Source organism: Podarcis pityusensis (genome assembly GCF_964106645.2).
Source record: "Podarcis pityusensis genome assembly, chromosome: 2".
Classification (NCBI taxonomy): Eukaryota; Metazoa; Chordata; class Lepidosauria; order Squamata; family Lacertidae; genus Podarcis; species Podarcis pityusensis.
In genome coordinates, this window is record NC_138029.1 from 90,221,287 (window position 1) to 90,237,764 (window position 16,478).

The window sequence follows — 16,478 nt, forward strand, 5'->3', positions numbered from 1 at the left end:
TAAAACTTTACCTAGAACACATCAGCCCAGCAACTTATATTGTTATCCTTTGAAGCTGAATACAAGCGCTTCAGGAAGTTATCTCGAAGGAGTTACTTCTCCCGCCCCCCCGTAACATAATGTTTATTATGCAGAATTTACAGAAACAATGCTGGGCCAATCTGCTTCTGTGATGTAAGTGAACAAGGAAAATAGGAGCACAATATCAGATCCAGAATGCATATGTACTATAAAATTCAGAAGTGCAGTAACTGCAGCGAAACCCTTTCGAGAGCTATGCAATGAGAACAGTCCTCAGAACCTGTTATCTCATTCTCCCGTTAACCTGGTGAAGTGATGTAATGTAATGTCCTTTGTCTTTGCATGTTTAGCTTCTTACCAGTGTTCATATTCCTTCTACTATTATTGATAATAGTGGCTGGAGTCCATACTCAAAACTGATATTTAAGGCATGCAAAATAATCATGAAGCAATCCACTTACGTGTACTTCAGGATACCTTCTAACTTTGAAGTCCAGATGATCACAGTTTTGTCGGCAGCTCCTGATGCAAAGCGCTTACCTAGGGAATGTTATGGAAGCTCACATGAGTTTATTGCACACAGAAAAGCAATGACACTATTTACTATTAATTGAGTGCCTTCACATGAGCAAGAATCAAACCTGTATCTACAAATGTTTGCATACACTCTGGTCTGACATGAAACTCAGTTGTCATAGTATGGACTGTACTGACATTGCCTGGTAATACAAATTTTCTTCTTTAAATTTTTTTATGAATAATAAACTGGATATAAATGCAAATGACACTCTGTTCCTATGAAACCTGATCAAATGCTAATGGTTTGAAAAAATCCAGAAGGTTTAAGTTACCATCCTTGGCATAAGCTACACAGTACACTGTATCCTTATGTGCTTTCAAGGGCTGGATTAATGTTCCATCCGAAGTGTCATATACCTGTAGAGATAAAATAAAGAGATAAGTCTAAGAATTAGACGCACAAATTAACACTATAGCCCTAGACAAACCAAGGCAGCTTTCTATGTTTCTCAGTCCAGATACAGGCTCTCTTCTGTTTATTCATTTTTTTAAAGTGGCAGTTACATGACTTCTAAAATACAGCTCCAACAAGTAATTTTCTTAATGGACTGACACATAGAAGCCAGCATTATAACAGGACAAACAGCCTAACCCTATTCTTTTCATATCCAGTGTGATTACAAATAAAGGCCACTGGGGATTCTGGGTTTGGTAAAGCAGAGCAGGGCTGGGCAGGTCTATTCTGTTTCTTCTAGATACAAAAAATAAATTCCTGTGTTACAGCTTCTAGCCAGCGCCAGACTGAGCTGACATTAGGAGTAGTGAATCTGCTCCATGGGGCTTAGAAATGAAAGGTATCAAAAGGACAATCCAGCCCCAAAAAGTTATGAGAAAGCCTTATTTCAGCAAGCCCTAAATGCCACTGCACCAACCCCTCCAAACCAATTTCCAGAGTGCGCATAGCAACCTCTTATCGAAGGAGTGTAGAGACTAGCCTTACATTTAATAAATCTCCCGACTGTCATAAGCAAGAAAAAATTCCATGGAGGCAAGTGCATGAAACTACATACACCAGGAATGGGGAACCTGCAACCCTCCAGATAATTGTTGAAATACGCTTCCATCAGCCCTAGCTAGCATGGTCACTGGCCAAGGACAATGAAAGTTGTAGTCCAACAATATCCAGAGGTTCCCCATCCCTGCCATACAGGTAAGTGAGCAGGCTGGCAGAGAAGAAATGAGTCTCTTTGTCCCACCTCTGCCAGTCTGCTTAGCTTCCATGTTGGTCACAAAAGAAGGGAAGCCCATCCCTTTTCCACAAACTCTTGCTAGAATGCTTTTTTTTCCCCTAGCAGAGGCTAGTACCTTGTATTTCCATACTGACCTGGAGAAGGGAACTTCCTCCTTCTCCATAACCAGCATGGAAATTCAAGCCACCAGCCTTCAGGCATGAAAAACAAAAGCCACAGGCTAGTATCTTTATGGGCTTATTTGCAAGGCCGGTGTAGACCTACCTTCACTTAACTTCTTATATCATGTACTTAGAAACCATTCATAAATCCACACCAAGAAATTAGAAGCAAGCTTTACAAATAATGATGACAAACATTAGGAAATTGGAAAAAAGCATCTATGAAATATGCAGATAGATAATTTGGTGTATCTTTTTAAAATAGCTGTTGACTTCTTCCAGCTCAGCTTAATTTATCAAAACAAAGACAAGAGCCTTCTCTCTGTTTAAAGATGTTAAATAGCTAAAAAGTAATTAGCTTTTAACATAGTCAAATTACATCACAGTTGTAAGATTTTTTTAAAAAATGTGTTACATTAAATAGAGAAGGGATAAGAGTTCTTTCAATAGATTACCATATGTGTTATAGTAAATAATAAAGAAATTAGAGTTCTTTTGATAAATTAATCTACCAAATATTTCAAGATGTTAATTAACAAATAAGGGTGGGTTGTTGTTTTTTAAAGAAAACCTCATACCAGTAATCTGTTTCCAGCTGCAATTATTAGTTGAGTTCCATCAGGCTTAAAAGCAAGGTCATATATACTGTGAAAGCAAAGGAAGGTATTAAATGGCACCCCAAACTCCTCATATCCCTAATATTTTCCCATATGGTACATAAAAAACAAGATCTCTAGATATAGATCACTACTCTACAGAATGAGTATTTTAAAAGGAATTCAATTTGTGGATGTAGGTTCAGAGTAATATTCATATACCACAATTGTCATTCGTACATTTCCTCAATCATACCATTTTCAAGACATTTCATATCTGCCAAATCAAAAGGCTACAATTTACATACTCAAAGCATTACATCAAAACACTGACTTTATTCATTTAGCTACTCTAGCCATTGCAATTTATCTATGTTAAAGGTACGTATTCTAGACAAAACTGGGGATTATTCACCCACACAGTAAAAAAAAAAAAAATAAAAATCAACATTTCAGCCAAACACTTGTTTTTATGGCTGTTGTAATTATTGTATATTATCTTTTATGTATCTTTTATTATTGCTTTATTTAATTGTTCTCTGCTGTGGTACTGAAGTATCCAATGAAATGTGAGTTATAAATGCTTAAAGGGCAACCTAAATGGTGAAGGGTCCCTAAAGGGAAAGGTTGCAGCATTTGGAACTTTTTTAAGTTTCCAGAAAAGGTAATAGGTGACAAGATAGACGTTTACACAATTACACATGGTATAAAGACAGTGGCTAGATATATTGTTTTTTCTCCCACACTCTTACACCCCTAGAAATCATGCTCATCCAACAAAGCTGAATTTTGGAAGATTCATGACAGATGAGAGTGTTTATAATGCAGTGCATAGTTAAACTATGGTATTTGCTTCCACAGAGGGCAGTGACGGTCTCAACAAATGAAACTGATCTGTAAAAAATGTTACGGGGGGGGGGGAGAAAGAGACATTGCACATACTTTTGTAAACCAAGAAAATCTTTAATAAAAATACATTTAAAAAGGGAGAATTATGGAGGACATGGCTATCAACGGTGACTGGCCAAGGTGGCTACGTTCTACCTCCAATATCAGAGGCAATATGCCTATGACTCTGAGTTGCTGGAAATCACAGGTGCTACAAAGGCAGCCAAGGTGGTGGATTACGGGAGGACAATGGTCTGACCCAGCAGTAATGTTGCTGGTGTGGCAATCAGGTGAGTTCCAACCCACCAGCTGAAGACCAATGTCACAAAGTGTACACAGATAGTACCCCCCCCCCCAAAAAAGATACACCTCAATTAAACCAAAGCATTTGAATTTTAAGATGATGTGCTGCAATATATACTACCTATGGGGTTAGAGGGAAAACGAACCTACATCAACTATTTGTTGAAGTTTCCTCATGAAAGCTTTACCCACCTGCCCAGTACAAGAATTGAGGCAGCGAGTAAAACAACCAGTATAGGCCATGGTGGATTTTAAATATTATTTTATTGCTTGCACCCCGCCCATCTGGCTGGGTTCCAGTCCTACCGATGGAGCACCGTAAGAACATCAACTCAGCGGGGAAGATCTTACGTTAAATCAACGGACATAATAGGACCGTCGAGGGGACAGAGGGGCCTGTCTGCCTCAAAAAAAACCCCACAAACCCCTTTTGGCAACGAATGCAGATAAAGCACCTTAGGCTCTGGGAGGCGCACCCCCCCACAGACACACAACAACTGAAACCTGCCAGGGTCTCGCTTTGTGTCCCTTCCACCAAAAGGGAAAACCCACGCGCTCCCTGCCTGCAGCAAAAGCATTATCTTAACAGCTTTGTGGCTTCCAGTTTAAACGTGGAAGCATCTTTCTAAGTTGTTTTTGCTGTTGCTGCTGCCGTTCATTTTCCCTAGCGCTGCAGTTGGCTGCATTAACTCATTTGCCTTCAGAAACGGTCGCGGGGGAAGCTGCGGAGGTTTTATGCTGCCTGCCGCGAGCGGGATGAAATTGCACGCCGCCCCCTCACGACTCGCTTACTGCTGGTGATGCTGGTAGGGAGAGCGGACTGAGGAGGCCTTATTTTTTGGCTGGAGGTCGAAGCCCCCACTTCCTTTCCTCCATGCCCCCCCCCCCAGGCCTCCCCCACCGACCCACTCCACCCTCTAGGCTTGTCACAGGGAGGCGCCTTCTTACCACTGCTCGGCCTTATCTCTCCAGGTCAGCGCAGCTCGCATGTTTCCCCCTCCGGCGCATCCCCTTCGCCACCTCCCTACCTGCCCCTCCCCCAGCGCCCAACTCCCGCTTTCCTTTATTTATTTATTTATTTGTGTACATAGGACGCCGGGCTGCAACCCAAGGCAACACGCATGCGCAGTTTTCACGCGCCCTCCCCTCCTTTTTTCCTTCCCTTTTGCCCAAGGGAAAAGCGACGAGCGAAGCGCCCTTGGTTGTGCGCACGCCCTTGCGCATGTCTGAACTCTCCACCGAGTTCCTCCCCGCCCCCCAACCACAGTTTCTATGACGCCCGGGGGAGGACGCGCAATATTAATATTAGAGGCGGGTGGGACGACGGTGTGGAAAGAGGAGGAGCTTATGTCGAAAGTGCGCGTGCGCAAAAGCCCACTCAGGTGTAATTCGCGCTGCTCGCGAGGTTTGATCCCGGCGCGAATAGGAGGGAGAGATCTCTTGGTTACTGTCATTGTGCGGGTTGGCGGCGCGCGTGTTAGGAATGCGCACGCGCCGTACGAGCAGGCGCGGGAGAATTTGCCGCCTTACAAGAGAGGAGAGGAAAGATGTCCTTGGCGCTAGTTCAAGGGGCGACGGGGCAGCCTGACGGCAGGTAAGGACTTAACGCAGGAGGGAGTGGCGAGGGCGGGGCTTTTGAAATAGGCAACGCCCCCCTCGGCCTGTTGCTTTGCAAGCAACTATTATCACCCTCACTATCATCACCTTTCGTTTGCATGCAGTGATGTCACAGCAGTTTGACAAATGGCACGCCTGCGTTCTGCTGCCTTGACATGATGGTCTTCTGTCTGATTGAGGGCTATGGCAATACAGTGGTACCTCGGGTTACATATGCTTCAAGTTACATACGCTTCAGGTTACAGACTCCGCTAACCCAGAAATAGTGCTTCAGGTTAAGAACTTTGCTTCTGGATGAGAACAGAAATCGTGCTCATGCGGCGCGGCGGCAGCAAGAGGCCCCATTAGCTAAAGTGGTGCTTCAGGTTAAGAACAGTTTCAGGTTAAGAATGGACCTCCAGAACTAATTAAGTACTTAACCCGAGGTACCACTGTACTGCAAACCAGAATAAAGCCATTCTTAACTTGTGCCGTTCTGAGCCTCCTGCTTCTATTGCCCCATTGGTTCCCATTACCACTGCTTTGCTTGCTCCCACCAAATGAGGAGGAACGGTGGGCTGCTGCCTCCGAGGTGGCCTTCTCAGTGATGGCACCCTAGCTATAGAAAATCCTCCCCAGGAAGGCTTGCCTGGCACCCTCTTCATTTCCAGCACCAGTGGAGACCTCCTTATTCACCCAGACCTTTTAGGCAATTGGTGTTTGAAGCCCGAAAAATAAAACCAGGGCTCTCTGTTGCTTAAGTTGTACCTTATTTTTCTACATTTAGGTGCAAAATTTATTGCATCTTACTCTGCCAGAAATAAACCAGTTTTGGAACAACCGAAAAGGAAATGTGAGGGAGATGCAAAAAAAAAAAGCATTAAAAATGATTGAGAGGTTAGAATGTCTATTTAAGGAAAGGCTACAAAAAGGTGAAGCTTGTTCTGATATTCTGATAATTCACTTTCAGTGATATAGGCAATAGGCACCTGACTGAAGATGCGGACAAAGAGAAAGGGCATCTTATAACAGCAGGAGGGGAATGTGTTGATCCCAAGGAGAAAGTTACTGAGACCATCACAGAAAGTCTAACTTGGTGCAAAGAGTCTGAAGCAACTGTATTTTTCCTGGCTCCTCTGTGTCGCAAAGCTGTTCCTGAAGGATGGGAAAGGATAATAAAGCAAAGGCAGTCTGGCAAAACAAAAGGAAGATATGACATCTATTTTGTCAGGTACAGTAGTGCTGCTTGTAAATCTTGACATTGTACATCTTATGTCATCCAAATGATATTTTGGTGCACTGAGAGTCATCCTGTCATAATTATGTTTATAATAGGGAGAAGTGTAAATATACTTTTTATGTTTAAGCTTGTTGAAGTGTTAACTAAAGAAAGGAAGAAATGTGGTATTGCTGTTGTTTTCTGACAGAACTCTCACGGCTTTGACAATAACCTGACATTCAGAAATTTGGCAGATGCAATTTTCTGTACTGTTTCATCTACATATCCAGGGGTGAATGGTCTATCAAGAAAAAAGGGGCCGTGACCCACCAACAGCAGCAGCCCCCACAACACAGCAGCCCCCTCCATTCCTCCTTCTTAACCACAGTTTGAGCCCCCTCTTTCTCCCCATCTCCTGCGTTATAATCACTCTTTGCTGCTCATCCGACTCAAAGTCTGCATTGTTGTAACCTGCCCCTGCCCCCATAGCTCTCCAGAAGCAGAGGGCATTGGACAGCTTTTTTCCAAAGAATAATAGTGTTCAGCTGAGCAACAACTTCAAATCCTCCTGATAGCCTTCCTTATGATTAGAAACACATATGCAGTCAGGACATAGTTTTGTGTTCGCCTTTAGTACTCCAACCAAGCGTCATGCTGATGGATTCTATGCTATCTAAAACATCTGTGTTTATAATATTTACAAATACTAAGTTCGTGTTCATTTAAAATTGTATCTCATCTTTCTGCTGCAATTCCCAAGGCAGCTGTACTTGCACCACTGTTTAACTGTAAATGCATTTATAACAGCTTACAAATAGTTTCAGTATTGGAGCTTCAACTCTCTGATCTTCCAAAATATATATTTATTTGAAAAATGTATAGTCTGTCTTTCCACAATATAATCTACAGGGTGGCTACAGTTGACAACTTGTATCCAACCCTTTCCATGTGAGAGTGGAATAAAAGTACACTCCTACAATGGGACTTCACCATCCTCTCTTTCTCCCTGCTGACCCCCCTGCATGCCCTCAGAACCTACTCTGACCCTCCAGAGCTGATTTTGGGGGTGCGGTTGCTGCAGGGGGGAGAAGAAGCAGGTGAAGTCCTGTTGTGCAACATTGCGTTCCACTCAACATTGCCCTTTGACTGCTTTTTACATGATGGTCTTTTTCCCTTTTAGTCCCCAAGGAGTGAAGGTCCGATCCAGACGTGCACTTTTGGAGTACTTTAAAAAAAACAGAGAGGCTGTTCTTAAATCAGAGGACTTCGATTTTTCTGTCTCTGTTCGGGACAGTATTCAATCAAGCACAAGGGCTCTGGGGTCAGAAGGACAGAACTGTATCACTAGCAACCAGACTCTAGATCTTGGACCGCAAAGCAGTGAAGAAAAGCAAAATAAGATTTTGGAATTTCAAACCAGTGCTGATTTGCAGGATGGGCCCACTGCAGAGGACCCCTCAAAGGATTCCTGTTTCAAAGCCCAAGAGAGGAGTGCTGCTCAGAGGACAACCCAGATTAAGAAAGCTAAATGCGGTTCAGAAACGGGGAATCTGGATGATGCCTATAACACAAGACAGAGGAAACGACCTCCAAAAAGTCAAAGGGCAGAAACTGTTAAAAATCCCAGAAGGAAAAAAGATACATACATTTTTAACAGTGTCCATAAAGTGTGCCAGAGAGGCTCAAGAAAAAGGAAAACATGCTTAAAGGACGAGCTGCTGGTTTCTGAACCAAACGTGGAGTTGCACGTTGGACCGGTAGCCGCTGTCTTGGAACACAAGTCAAGCACAGAAGTTTTAAAATGTGATGAGGATCCCACCAGCGTAGTTTCTGTAGCAGCTGATGAAAACTTTTCAGAATTGGAAAACCAGAGAAACAGGGTGCCTTCAGGGAGCCAGGAGTTAAACATTGCTTCCGATATGGAAGTTACTGACTCACAGACCAGTGATGAGAGCTATTTTACATCAGTAAAAGGTATATTCTTCAGAGCAGAGCTCTTTTCTAAATTTCCTGTGGAGATAATCAGGCCAGTGGTACAAATGAGCTTTTTTTGCCTCATGCTCTGTGTTTTTGGTGTGGCTAGTATTGTCTACCTGAGTGTGTTCACATAATTTTGCTGAATGTGACCGTCTAAGCACCTCTGTCTGGTCCTTGGGACTATCTCCAGTCTGCCATCCCCTCTCAGTGTCCCTGCATCCTCGAGTGCTTTTGCCTGGCTAGAATGTTTCTCTTTTTCCTTGAACCATAATAAATGCCTCTTGCTTGCCCGGATCAGTCAGCTTCAAATCATGGCTCTGAAGTCATTAACCATAGCTCCCTGGGAAATCATAGTTAATGGAAGAGTTCTTGATTTGTTCCCACTTGCACAAAAGGTGGTATTCTACTAACTTGTCCTATCAGTGCTAGGATTACTGCTAGAGTGACAGAAATCCCCCCTCCAGTGCATGGCTCATGTCACATTGCAATTGCAGGTATTCTTGAGCTGATGGAACCCTGGCTTAACACTACATTGGATAAAGCCCAAAGAAAGGAGCAAATGAGCTGTGTGCACCACCAGAAGACTTATTCACATCTTTGCTTATTAAGCTGAGAAACGATCTTCCAAACATAGCCAGTGTAGTTGCTGGGATAGACTACAGTGGGCTCCCAATCCACCACTCTTTAATGATAGAAGATCCTCTGTAAGAGAATGGCACATACAAAGATAGTGCAGTACTTAGTTTTATACAAATTCGCAATGAATTATATATATATATATCTGCATTTGTTTTTTACTTTGCTTTTCAACATTTTAGAGGACAATTTTCGAAGACCTCAAGTGGAGAGAAGGAAAACCAGTCCATATTTTTCTAGTAAATTCATTCAAGGAGGTAAAAAATGCTTTCTATGAAAATGCCTTGTGGGGAGTTACAAGATTTAGCAATATAATTTGCACACCAATCCTAGCCAGATTTAGTCAGAAGTAAATCTAATGTATTTCTCACTTGCATAGCTAAGAGTACACACATTTACTTTGAAATAAGCCCACTTAACTTATTGGTACTTGGTTCCAAATAAAAGTGCTTTAGATTGTGATAGAATTTATGTGAGGTAAGAAGAGATTACACAGCAACTATCCATAATTCTTACTCCTTTCCATGTAGTGGGTCAGATTAATGGGTCAGATTATTACCAGCTTTTGGTTGATATGAGCACTTCATAAATGTTTGGTATTGGGAGAGTAAATTAAATCTGAATAGTAAGGTATCCAATCAAAAAAGCTAACTGTGAGCCTAGAAAACTATGGTTTCTCACTATGTAAATAAGCCACTGTGAGACACTGCCTTGTGCGTTCTCTCTTTTTGTGCACTAGAGGCTATCAGAAGCTTCTTCCAATGTTAAACAAACCCTAGTTCCTCATTACAGCGAGACTTGGGAGAATTGTAGTTGTTTAAAACTCTTGCTTCAGGACAAACTACAATCAAACTATGGTGACTGATATTGTAGAAGCAACTTTAATAAGTGGGATTTAAACAAACCACAATACCCAGTAAGGATTGCAATCTTAGTTGGGCAAATGAAGATGAAGGCTTACAACATGGACAGGCATCTCTTAGATCTTGTTCACTGCAGCTGATCCCACTGGGCTCTTGAAAGAGCTGTTTCTGTACCAGGCTCCTTAGAGCCAGAAGAGGCAGTCAAAACGATCCTCTTTCTGCTTCTGTCTAGAGACACAGATTGATTTAAGGAAAACAATGTATTTAAATAAAAGATGGGCAATTGAATTTCACATTTTGATTCTCTCTCTGTATAGCTCCAAGCCCACCTAGAAGGAAGGCCTTTCGGAAATGGACTCCACCTCATTCTCCTTTTAATTTGGTCCAAGAAACACTCTTTCATGATCCATGGAAACTTCTCATTGCAACTATATTTCTGAATAAGACCTCAGGTACAAGACTTATGTTCTCCCCCGCCCAGCCCCTCACTTGCAAACACACCAGTGTTGAGCGGCTTTCCAGTTATACAGTCCCACACTGCTGCTAGGGAGCATTCATGAATCTCTTATGTGGGCAGAACTGATTACTTAAGTTTTTCCCATGGGGGCTGGCTAGATGGTAAATGGCTCTGCTTGATTCACACATATTCCCCAGGAAGAGAGAAAAGGGCCAATGTTGGCCTTGACCTATGTGAAGTGGAAAAAGGGCTACTAAAATGATGACACCGTTTTTTTGCAAGAGGGATTCCAACACATACTGGAACTTTGGGTTTCTGCAGTTCTGTCATCCTAATGCAACAAATACATAAAAAAAACCACTGTTTTGCGGTTAGGAAAACGATGGGAAATGCACTGAAAAGCATGGGATGAAATAATGACTAACGGGAAGACATGATGGAAATCAGTATAAATGTTTGTTGTGTAGCTGCCCTTTAACCAAATCAGAATGAATGCTCAGTAAATACTGCACATAGTTTATCTTCGTCTTAAGCTTTGCGTAAGCAAATCAGGATGAATGCTCAATAAGCAGGTTGACTAGAATAGACCTAAATTTTGCCATTTGCTGAATGTGTTATACAAGTTTGGGATCATGCATACCTTTAAAAATTGAGATGACGCATCTTCTGTGTCTGTACTGAAACACAAAATATATTTCTGTGCCGCGGGAGTTCTTCACACAACTCTTAATTTTCTCCTGTAGAAGTCATTTGATTGTAATGTGTAGTAAACACATGCATCTGTTTTGCTATACATACATGTGGCCAGAAGACACGTTGGCAGCAGGATTCATGCCAAGTGTGGACAATTACGTGAAGATGCTTCTTAGTCTTGTTACTTTTAGTAGCTGTTACATGAGATTAGACGTTATCTGCATTAGCAATTCGGCATATGTGCCTATGCCAGCCTTGCAAAGAAATTCAGTAGAAACCCTACTATTCACTGTCTTATATCTGGCTAGGTAAGATGGCCATCCCTGTGCTGTGGGAATTTTTCAAGAAATATCCTTCACCTGAAATCGCAAGAGCTGCAAACTGGAAGGAAATGTCAGAGTTGCTTAAACCTCTTGGCCTTTATGAACTCAGAGCAAAGACCATCATCAAATTTTCAGGTAGCAACTCGTGGCATGTAATGTATGTTATAGCTTGTTTGAGAAAGAGTACATTATCTCATAAAATCCTAATTACGGCCCTGCAGAGTAGATCAGTGTTGTTATCCTCATATTACAGATGGGAAGCCATGGCTGAGAGATGGTGGTATATTAAAGGCCACTTAGTGAATTCATGACTGAGACGAGATCTGGAGATTTTCCAGCTGCCACTGAGCTACAACACTAAAGGCTATGATCCAGTGGAATGAGAACACACATTCTCTGCACATGAAACTGCATTTCTATTTTATTCTTTTACTGGTAGTTTCTTTTTCCAAAGTTGTCTCTATATAAGCTTGGATGTTCTTCAGATCCATAGAACTAACACAAAATATATTTGAGAGATTTGGCATTAGGATTTATTTATTTTTAACAGTGCAATCCTATTCAGGTTTATATTCTGCTGTGTTGTATGAGGCTTCCTCCTCAGTAAGTGGGCACAGACTTGTCACCTTGAAGCAACATTTGGAGTGGGAGGGGAAAGATTGGAGAACAGTGGTGACATTTCCCCTTTGAAAACCGTCCATATTGAATTGCTGAACTATCCAAGCACAGAACATTAAAAAAAAAAAAAAAAAAAAAAGTTTTGAGAGGTTACCAAATGAGGAAGTGGGGAAGTTGAGAAAAAAATTAAGTCCACATACAGCATTTATACATTTCCTTTCTGCTGTAAAAAGACTGCTGATCTTATTGACATCTGTGACAAGAGAGCTGCATCTGTGACACGACATTTTAATGTCTTCTATGCTGTGTCTTGCAGTTTAGAATACTGAAACTCTAAACTTTATCTTTTATTTATAGATGTCGTTCTAGTCACTTCTGTCAGCATCAATGTAGCATGCTAGTAATAACTTGCTGCGATTCCTTGTAGTATCAGCCTACCAGGTGTTGTGTACCCAACACAGTGTGTCGATTTCCAGCAGCCCTTAATAAACTACAGTGCCCAGAATTCTTTGAAATAAAGAATGTGTTTCAAAGGTGCTTTAAAGGTGTAGCCTAAGTCACACACAGGGTAGACCCATTGGAATCAAGTACATTGATTTCACTGGGACTGTTACCAAGAGTGACAAATGTTAGATGTCACCCATTTTTGTTTTTTAAATAAGTTCTGTGTAGCTTACCTCTTATTCAAAGATGCATGTTTTCAGAAGTTTTAAAGGTGAATTTAATGAATCCAGTCTTGGATATTTTATTGTACGTTTTTGTTTGTTTAATCCCTAGATGAATACTTGGTCAAACAGTGGAGGTATCCTATTGAGTTGCATGGGATTGGAAAATATGGAAACGACTCTTACAGGATCTTTTGCATCAATGAGTGGAAAGAGGTAACTGATGCTGCCATCTTCTTAAATCAATGAAAGATTAAGTGTTCTGCTTTTGATTTTTGTAATGCCTGTTGGATGAATAACATCTGATACCCTTTTAAATGTGTTGTGGGAGTGGATGGATGGGGTTATTGGTTGTTTGTTGCTGTTCTTTTTATTATGTATTTTGTGGTTTTTATCTCGTATTTTTATGTTGTGAACTGCCTTGGGATCTATGGATGAAGGGCAGTATACAAATTTAATAAATAAATAAAAATATATAATGGAATGGCCAAGGCCCTAAAATAAGAAGCCCTTAATCGTGTGGTACAAGACCTACGATGAGGGCAGGCCCTTTCTCCTTTATTTGTTTTTAATTAAATGATTTTTCATCCACCAAACAAAGCCTCCTGGAGCAGCTTAACAGAGATCAATAAGAAGACACTACTCTCAAGCCTGCAGCCTAAGAGACAGGACATAAAAGGAAAAGCAATTGGGAGGGAGGAGGGGAAAAGCAAACCCAGGCACTAGCTCTAGGTTACCGTGTTCTATAGCAAAAAGCAGTCACAAAAAAGAGAGAAGAGCCAAAAGTTGCTGATCTGTCAGCCAACGATCGTCCTCTGGTGTAACGGCTGCTGCCAGGCGGCAGTTGTTGGAAGGAGGAGCCTGACAGAGCTTGCCTCTCCGCAAAGCTGAGGTGGCTCTGCTTCCCTTCAGTCCCTCGCATGTAAATGAGCATGAACCAGAACTGCACAAAGCAACTGGGTACAGCTCTGTGATCTGCTATGAAGCAATAGTCTCAGAACCAGCATTGGGATGGGGTGGGTGTGCAGAGTCCCATGTTTCCTTCCTGCAATGTAGCACTGCCATTTGGTTGCGCCCATGCCTTGCAGAAGATGCAGCAATAAGCTCTGCAGAAGAATTTGTAGGCATCAGAATAGAGGAGAAAGCTGGACTATCTTCAACCCTTCACCGCGAAGATTCCGAGTTGCCTTTTATTGTAGTAGCAAACACAATTGCAGCGTGAGCATACAGTGGTACCTCTGGATGCGAATGGCATCCATTCCGGAGCCCCGTTCGCATCCAGAAGCGAATGCAACACGTGTCTGTGCGGGTTGCGATTTGCCGCTTCTGCACATGCACGTGATGTCATTTTGACCGCATGCATGAGCGGCGAAACCCGGAAGTAACGCGCTCCATTACTTCTGGGTCGCCACAGTGCACAACCCAAAAATACTTATCCCGAAGCTACTTCAACTCGAGGTATAACTGTATTCCTGTTGACCCAAAAGTAAGCCCAAAGCTGTTCAGTGGGACTTATTTCCAAGTAAATGTACTTGAAATTATGGCAATAAGCCAAAGAATGGTTTCCATTTGTGTGCTTGAGACTCTGAGCTTAATACAATTTTTGTATTTCTTAATTAAAATGGTTAACATGCTGATTCTTTTTCAGGTACAGCCACAAGACCATAAACTGAATGTATATCATGCCTGGCTGCGGGAAAATCATGATAAATTGAATATTAATTAATGTATAGCTCTGTGTAGGTACACTATCTACTGGGGGGGGTTTTAATATCAAACTCTTTCAATCATCCCTCTTGGTTATTATAAATGTAAACATTTTAATATATATATATTGTATATTGGACATTGTGTATTAAATTTCAGCATTGGTTTATGTACATAATCCTGTTCAGACCTTTTGTAATTAAAGTTGACTAAGACTTGTGTTAATATTAAGTGACACTTTCTAAATTGTTCAGTCCTTCAACACTGCAAATACTGTACCAAACAACCATGAAGCTTACTTAATATTACTAGAATGCAACATAATTGCAGAATAATCCTCCAATTTATTCTATGGTAGATGCAGTTCTGTATTGTATTTACTGAAGTCCCTATAGCATATAATATTAGATTGTTACAAATTCAAGATATAGGAACTTCTCTAAACATCACCAACTAAGTCATAATTGGAGTAGACCCACTGAAATAAATGGAGCTAAGTTTAAGTGTAAATGGATTTTCACTAGCTGGGGTAAGCCATGGTTTTATGTCTACCCATTTAACCATAAGAAATAAATTCAACTGATTCTTAAGGAAATCCTTATTCGTAACAATAAAACACATTCTTAGCAAACTCTTTCCTCCTATTTCCTCCCAGTTCTCTCAACTAATAGGTCCTGCCCAGGACAAACTTCTTAAGCACAGATTTCTAGCTAATTGAATGCAACACAGTTTGGTTTAGGTTTATGTCCAAATCCCTCGCTTATGGTTTGTCCTGCTTCAGATAAACCACAAGCTGTAAACAAGGTTTGTTCTTAGTCTATCGTTCATGGTTTGTCTGGGGTGACAAACCAGAAGCCCAGGTTTGGGCATAATACCAAGGCAAACCATAGCTTAGTGCTGGGCAGTTTGGTGGCAGCAAGACTGGGAGAGGAATGCAGTACTTGCCATATTTGCTCCAGGATTCCACATTTGCTCATCTGTGCTTAGGTGTGGATTGCAAACTACTTGGGAAATGGACTTCTGTTCTCACAAACAGGGCTTCATTTTGCTCACAGGGTTTCTTGCTCCCCAAAATATGCTCCTGGAGGAGCACAGAAGACCATGGGGGCAAGGAGGGGAAAGAAGTTATGTTTGATGGTACAACATGTGAATCTCACTTATTTTTATTTGCCTGCCTTTCATTTATGGTGGGGCCATTTTTGCTCAGTGATAATCAAACATCATTCAAAGAAAAATCGCAAAGAATCTTGGTCCACAAAGACTAATTTACTCTTGCATAAGCTACCATGGGCCATAGCTCACTGCATTTGTGAAGGTTCCATGCCATGAAGGGGTATAACATAATAAATTAATCCTTAAGAAGCTGCAAGACTCTTGGGCACATTTTCTGTGGCAAATGAACATGGCAAAGAAAACTGCAAAGAGCAGTGTTTGCTAGAGTGAAAACATCACAGCACCAGCCCTTTCCTTAAATAAAAGTAAGTGGCCTTAATAGAAAACATAGTTCCAAATGGCTGATTGTGGCAACATGCTGGTTCTGTGGGTTCACCCTATCTGTACTTGAAAGCAATAATAAAAAGGGGGGGGGGGAATTACAAGAGAATAAAATAATCACATAAAACTTAGAAAAGAATGAGTGCCATAAAATATATTTCATAGTGGAATACAAGGTTTTCATTGGTACCAAACATACGAAATATTCATGAATGTTGCCATTTAGTGGGACTGTGCCAACAATGAGATTGTGATTTATATAACCAAACAATTTCATGATGGGCAGTGTTTTCATGCTTTAGACTTTAGGAGCTGCAGGATGAATTGTGAAATAGACAGGGGTGCAAACTTGAATAAAATATGGGGGGGGGGAGGCCTGCCTTGCAAAATAGGATCACATGACATGGCACACGCACACTATCTGAATGGCAATGCCCATCAACTGGAGGTGGGTGGGCCCCCTCAAATATTTTATTAGGGGGAGCGAAGACC

General features: G+C 41.5%; 2 protein-coding genes across 6 annotated transcripts in view; one reads left to right on the forward strand and one right to left on the reverse strand.

Moving 5' to 3' along the window:
- IFT122 (intraflagellar transport 122) overlaps positions 1-4,842 on the reverse strand; it is a 66,700-nt gene extending 61,858 nt beyond the window's left edge. For both annotated transcript variants that reach the window (XM_080995521.1, XM_080995520.1), the window contains exons 1-4: positions 4,687-4,842; positions 2,530-2,596; positions 873-957; positions 483-561 (exon numbers count right to left, since the gene is read on the reverse strand). In XM_080995521.1, coding sequence (XP_080851647.1) covers positions 483-561; positions 873-957; positions 2,530-2,596; positions 4,687-4,727 — 272 coding nt within the window. In that variant the 5' untranslated portion in view covers positions 4,728-4,842. The remainder of the gene's footprint in view (positions 1-482; positions 562-872; positions 958-2,529; positions 2,597-4,686) is intronic.
- Positions 4,843-5,113: 271 nt separating this feature from the next.
- MBD4 (methyl-CpG binding domain 4, DNA glycosylase) lies at positions 5,114-14,723 on the forward strand. Of its 4 annotated transcripts, none has more exons than XR_013982982.1 (8): positions 5,114-5,332; positions 6,305-6,565; positions 7,734-8,527; positions 9,349-9,423; positions 10,347-10,481; positions 11,488-11,637; positions 12,898-13,304; positions 13,678-14,427. XR_013982982.1 is itself a non-coding variant. In XM_080995537.1 (8 exons), the coding sequence occupies exons 1-8, from the start codon at positions 5,286-5,288 to the stop codon at positions 14,509-14,511; spliced, it is 1,644 nt and encodes a 547-aa protein (XP_080851663.1). In that variant the 5' UTR covers positions 5,114-5,285; the 3' UTR covers positions 14,512-14,723. The 4 variants fall into 4 exon arrangements, 3 of the variants coding, with proteins under 3 accessions (XP_080851663.1, XP_080851665.1, XP_080851664.1); XM_080995537.1 differs by lacking the exon at positions 13,678-14,427 and adding an exon at positions 14,434-14,723 and having other exon boundaries at positions 12,898-13,001; XM_080995539.1 differs by lacking the exons at positions 9,349-9,423; positions 13,678-14,427 and adding an exon at positions 14,434-14,723 and having other exon boundaries at positions 12,898-13,001.
- The last annotated feature ends 1,755 nt before the right edge of the window (positions 14,724-16,478 follow it).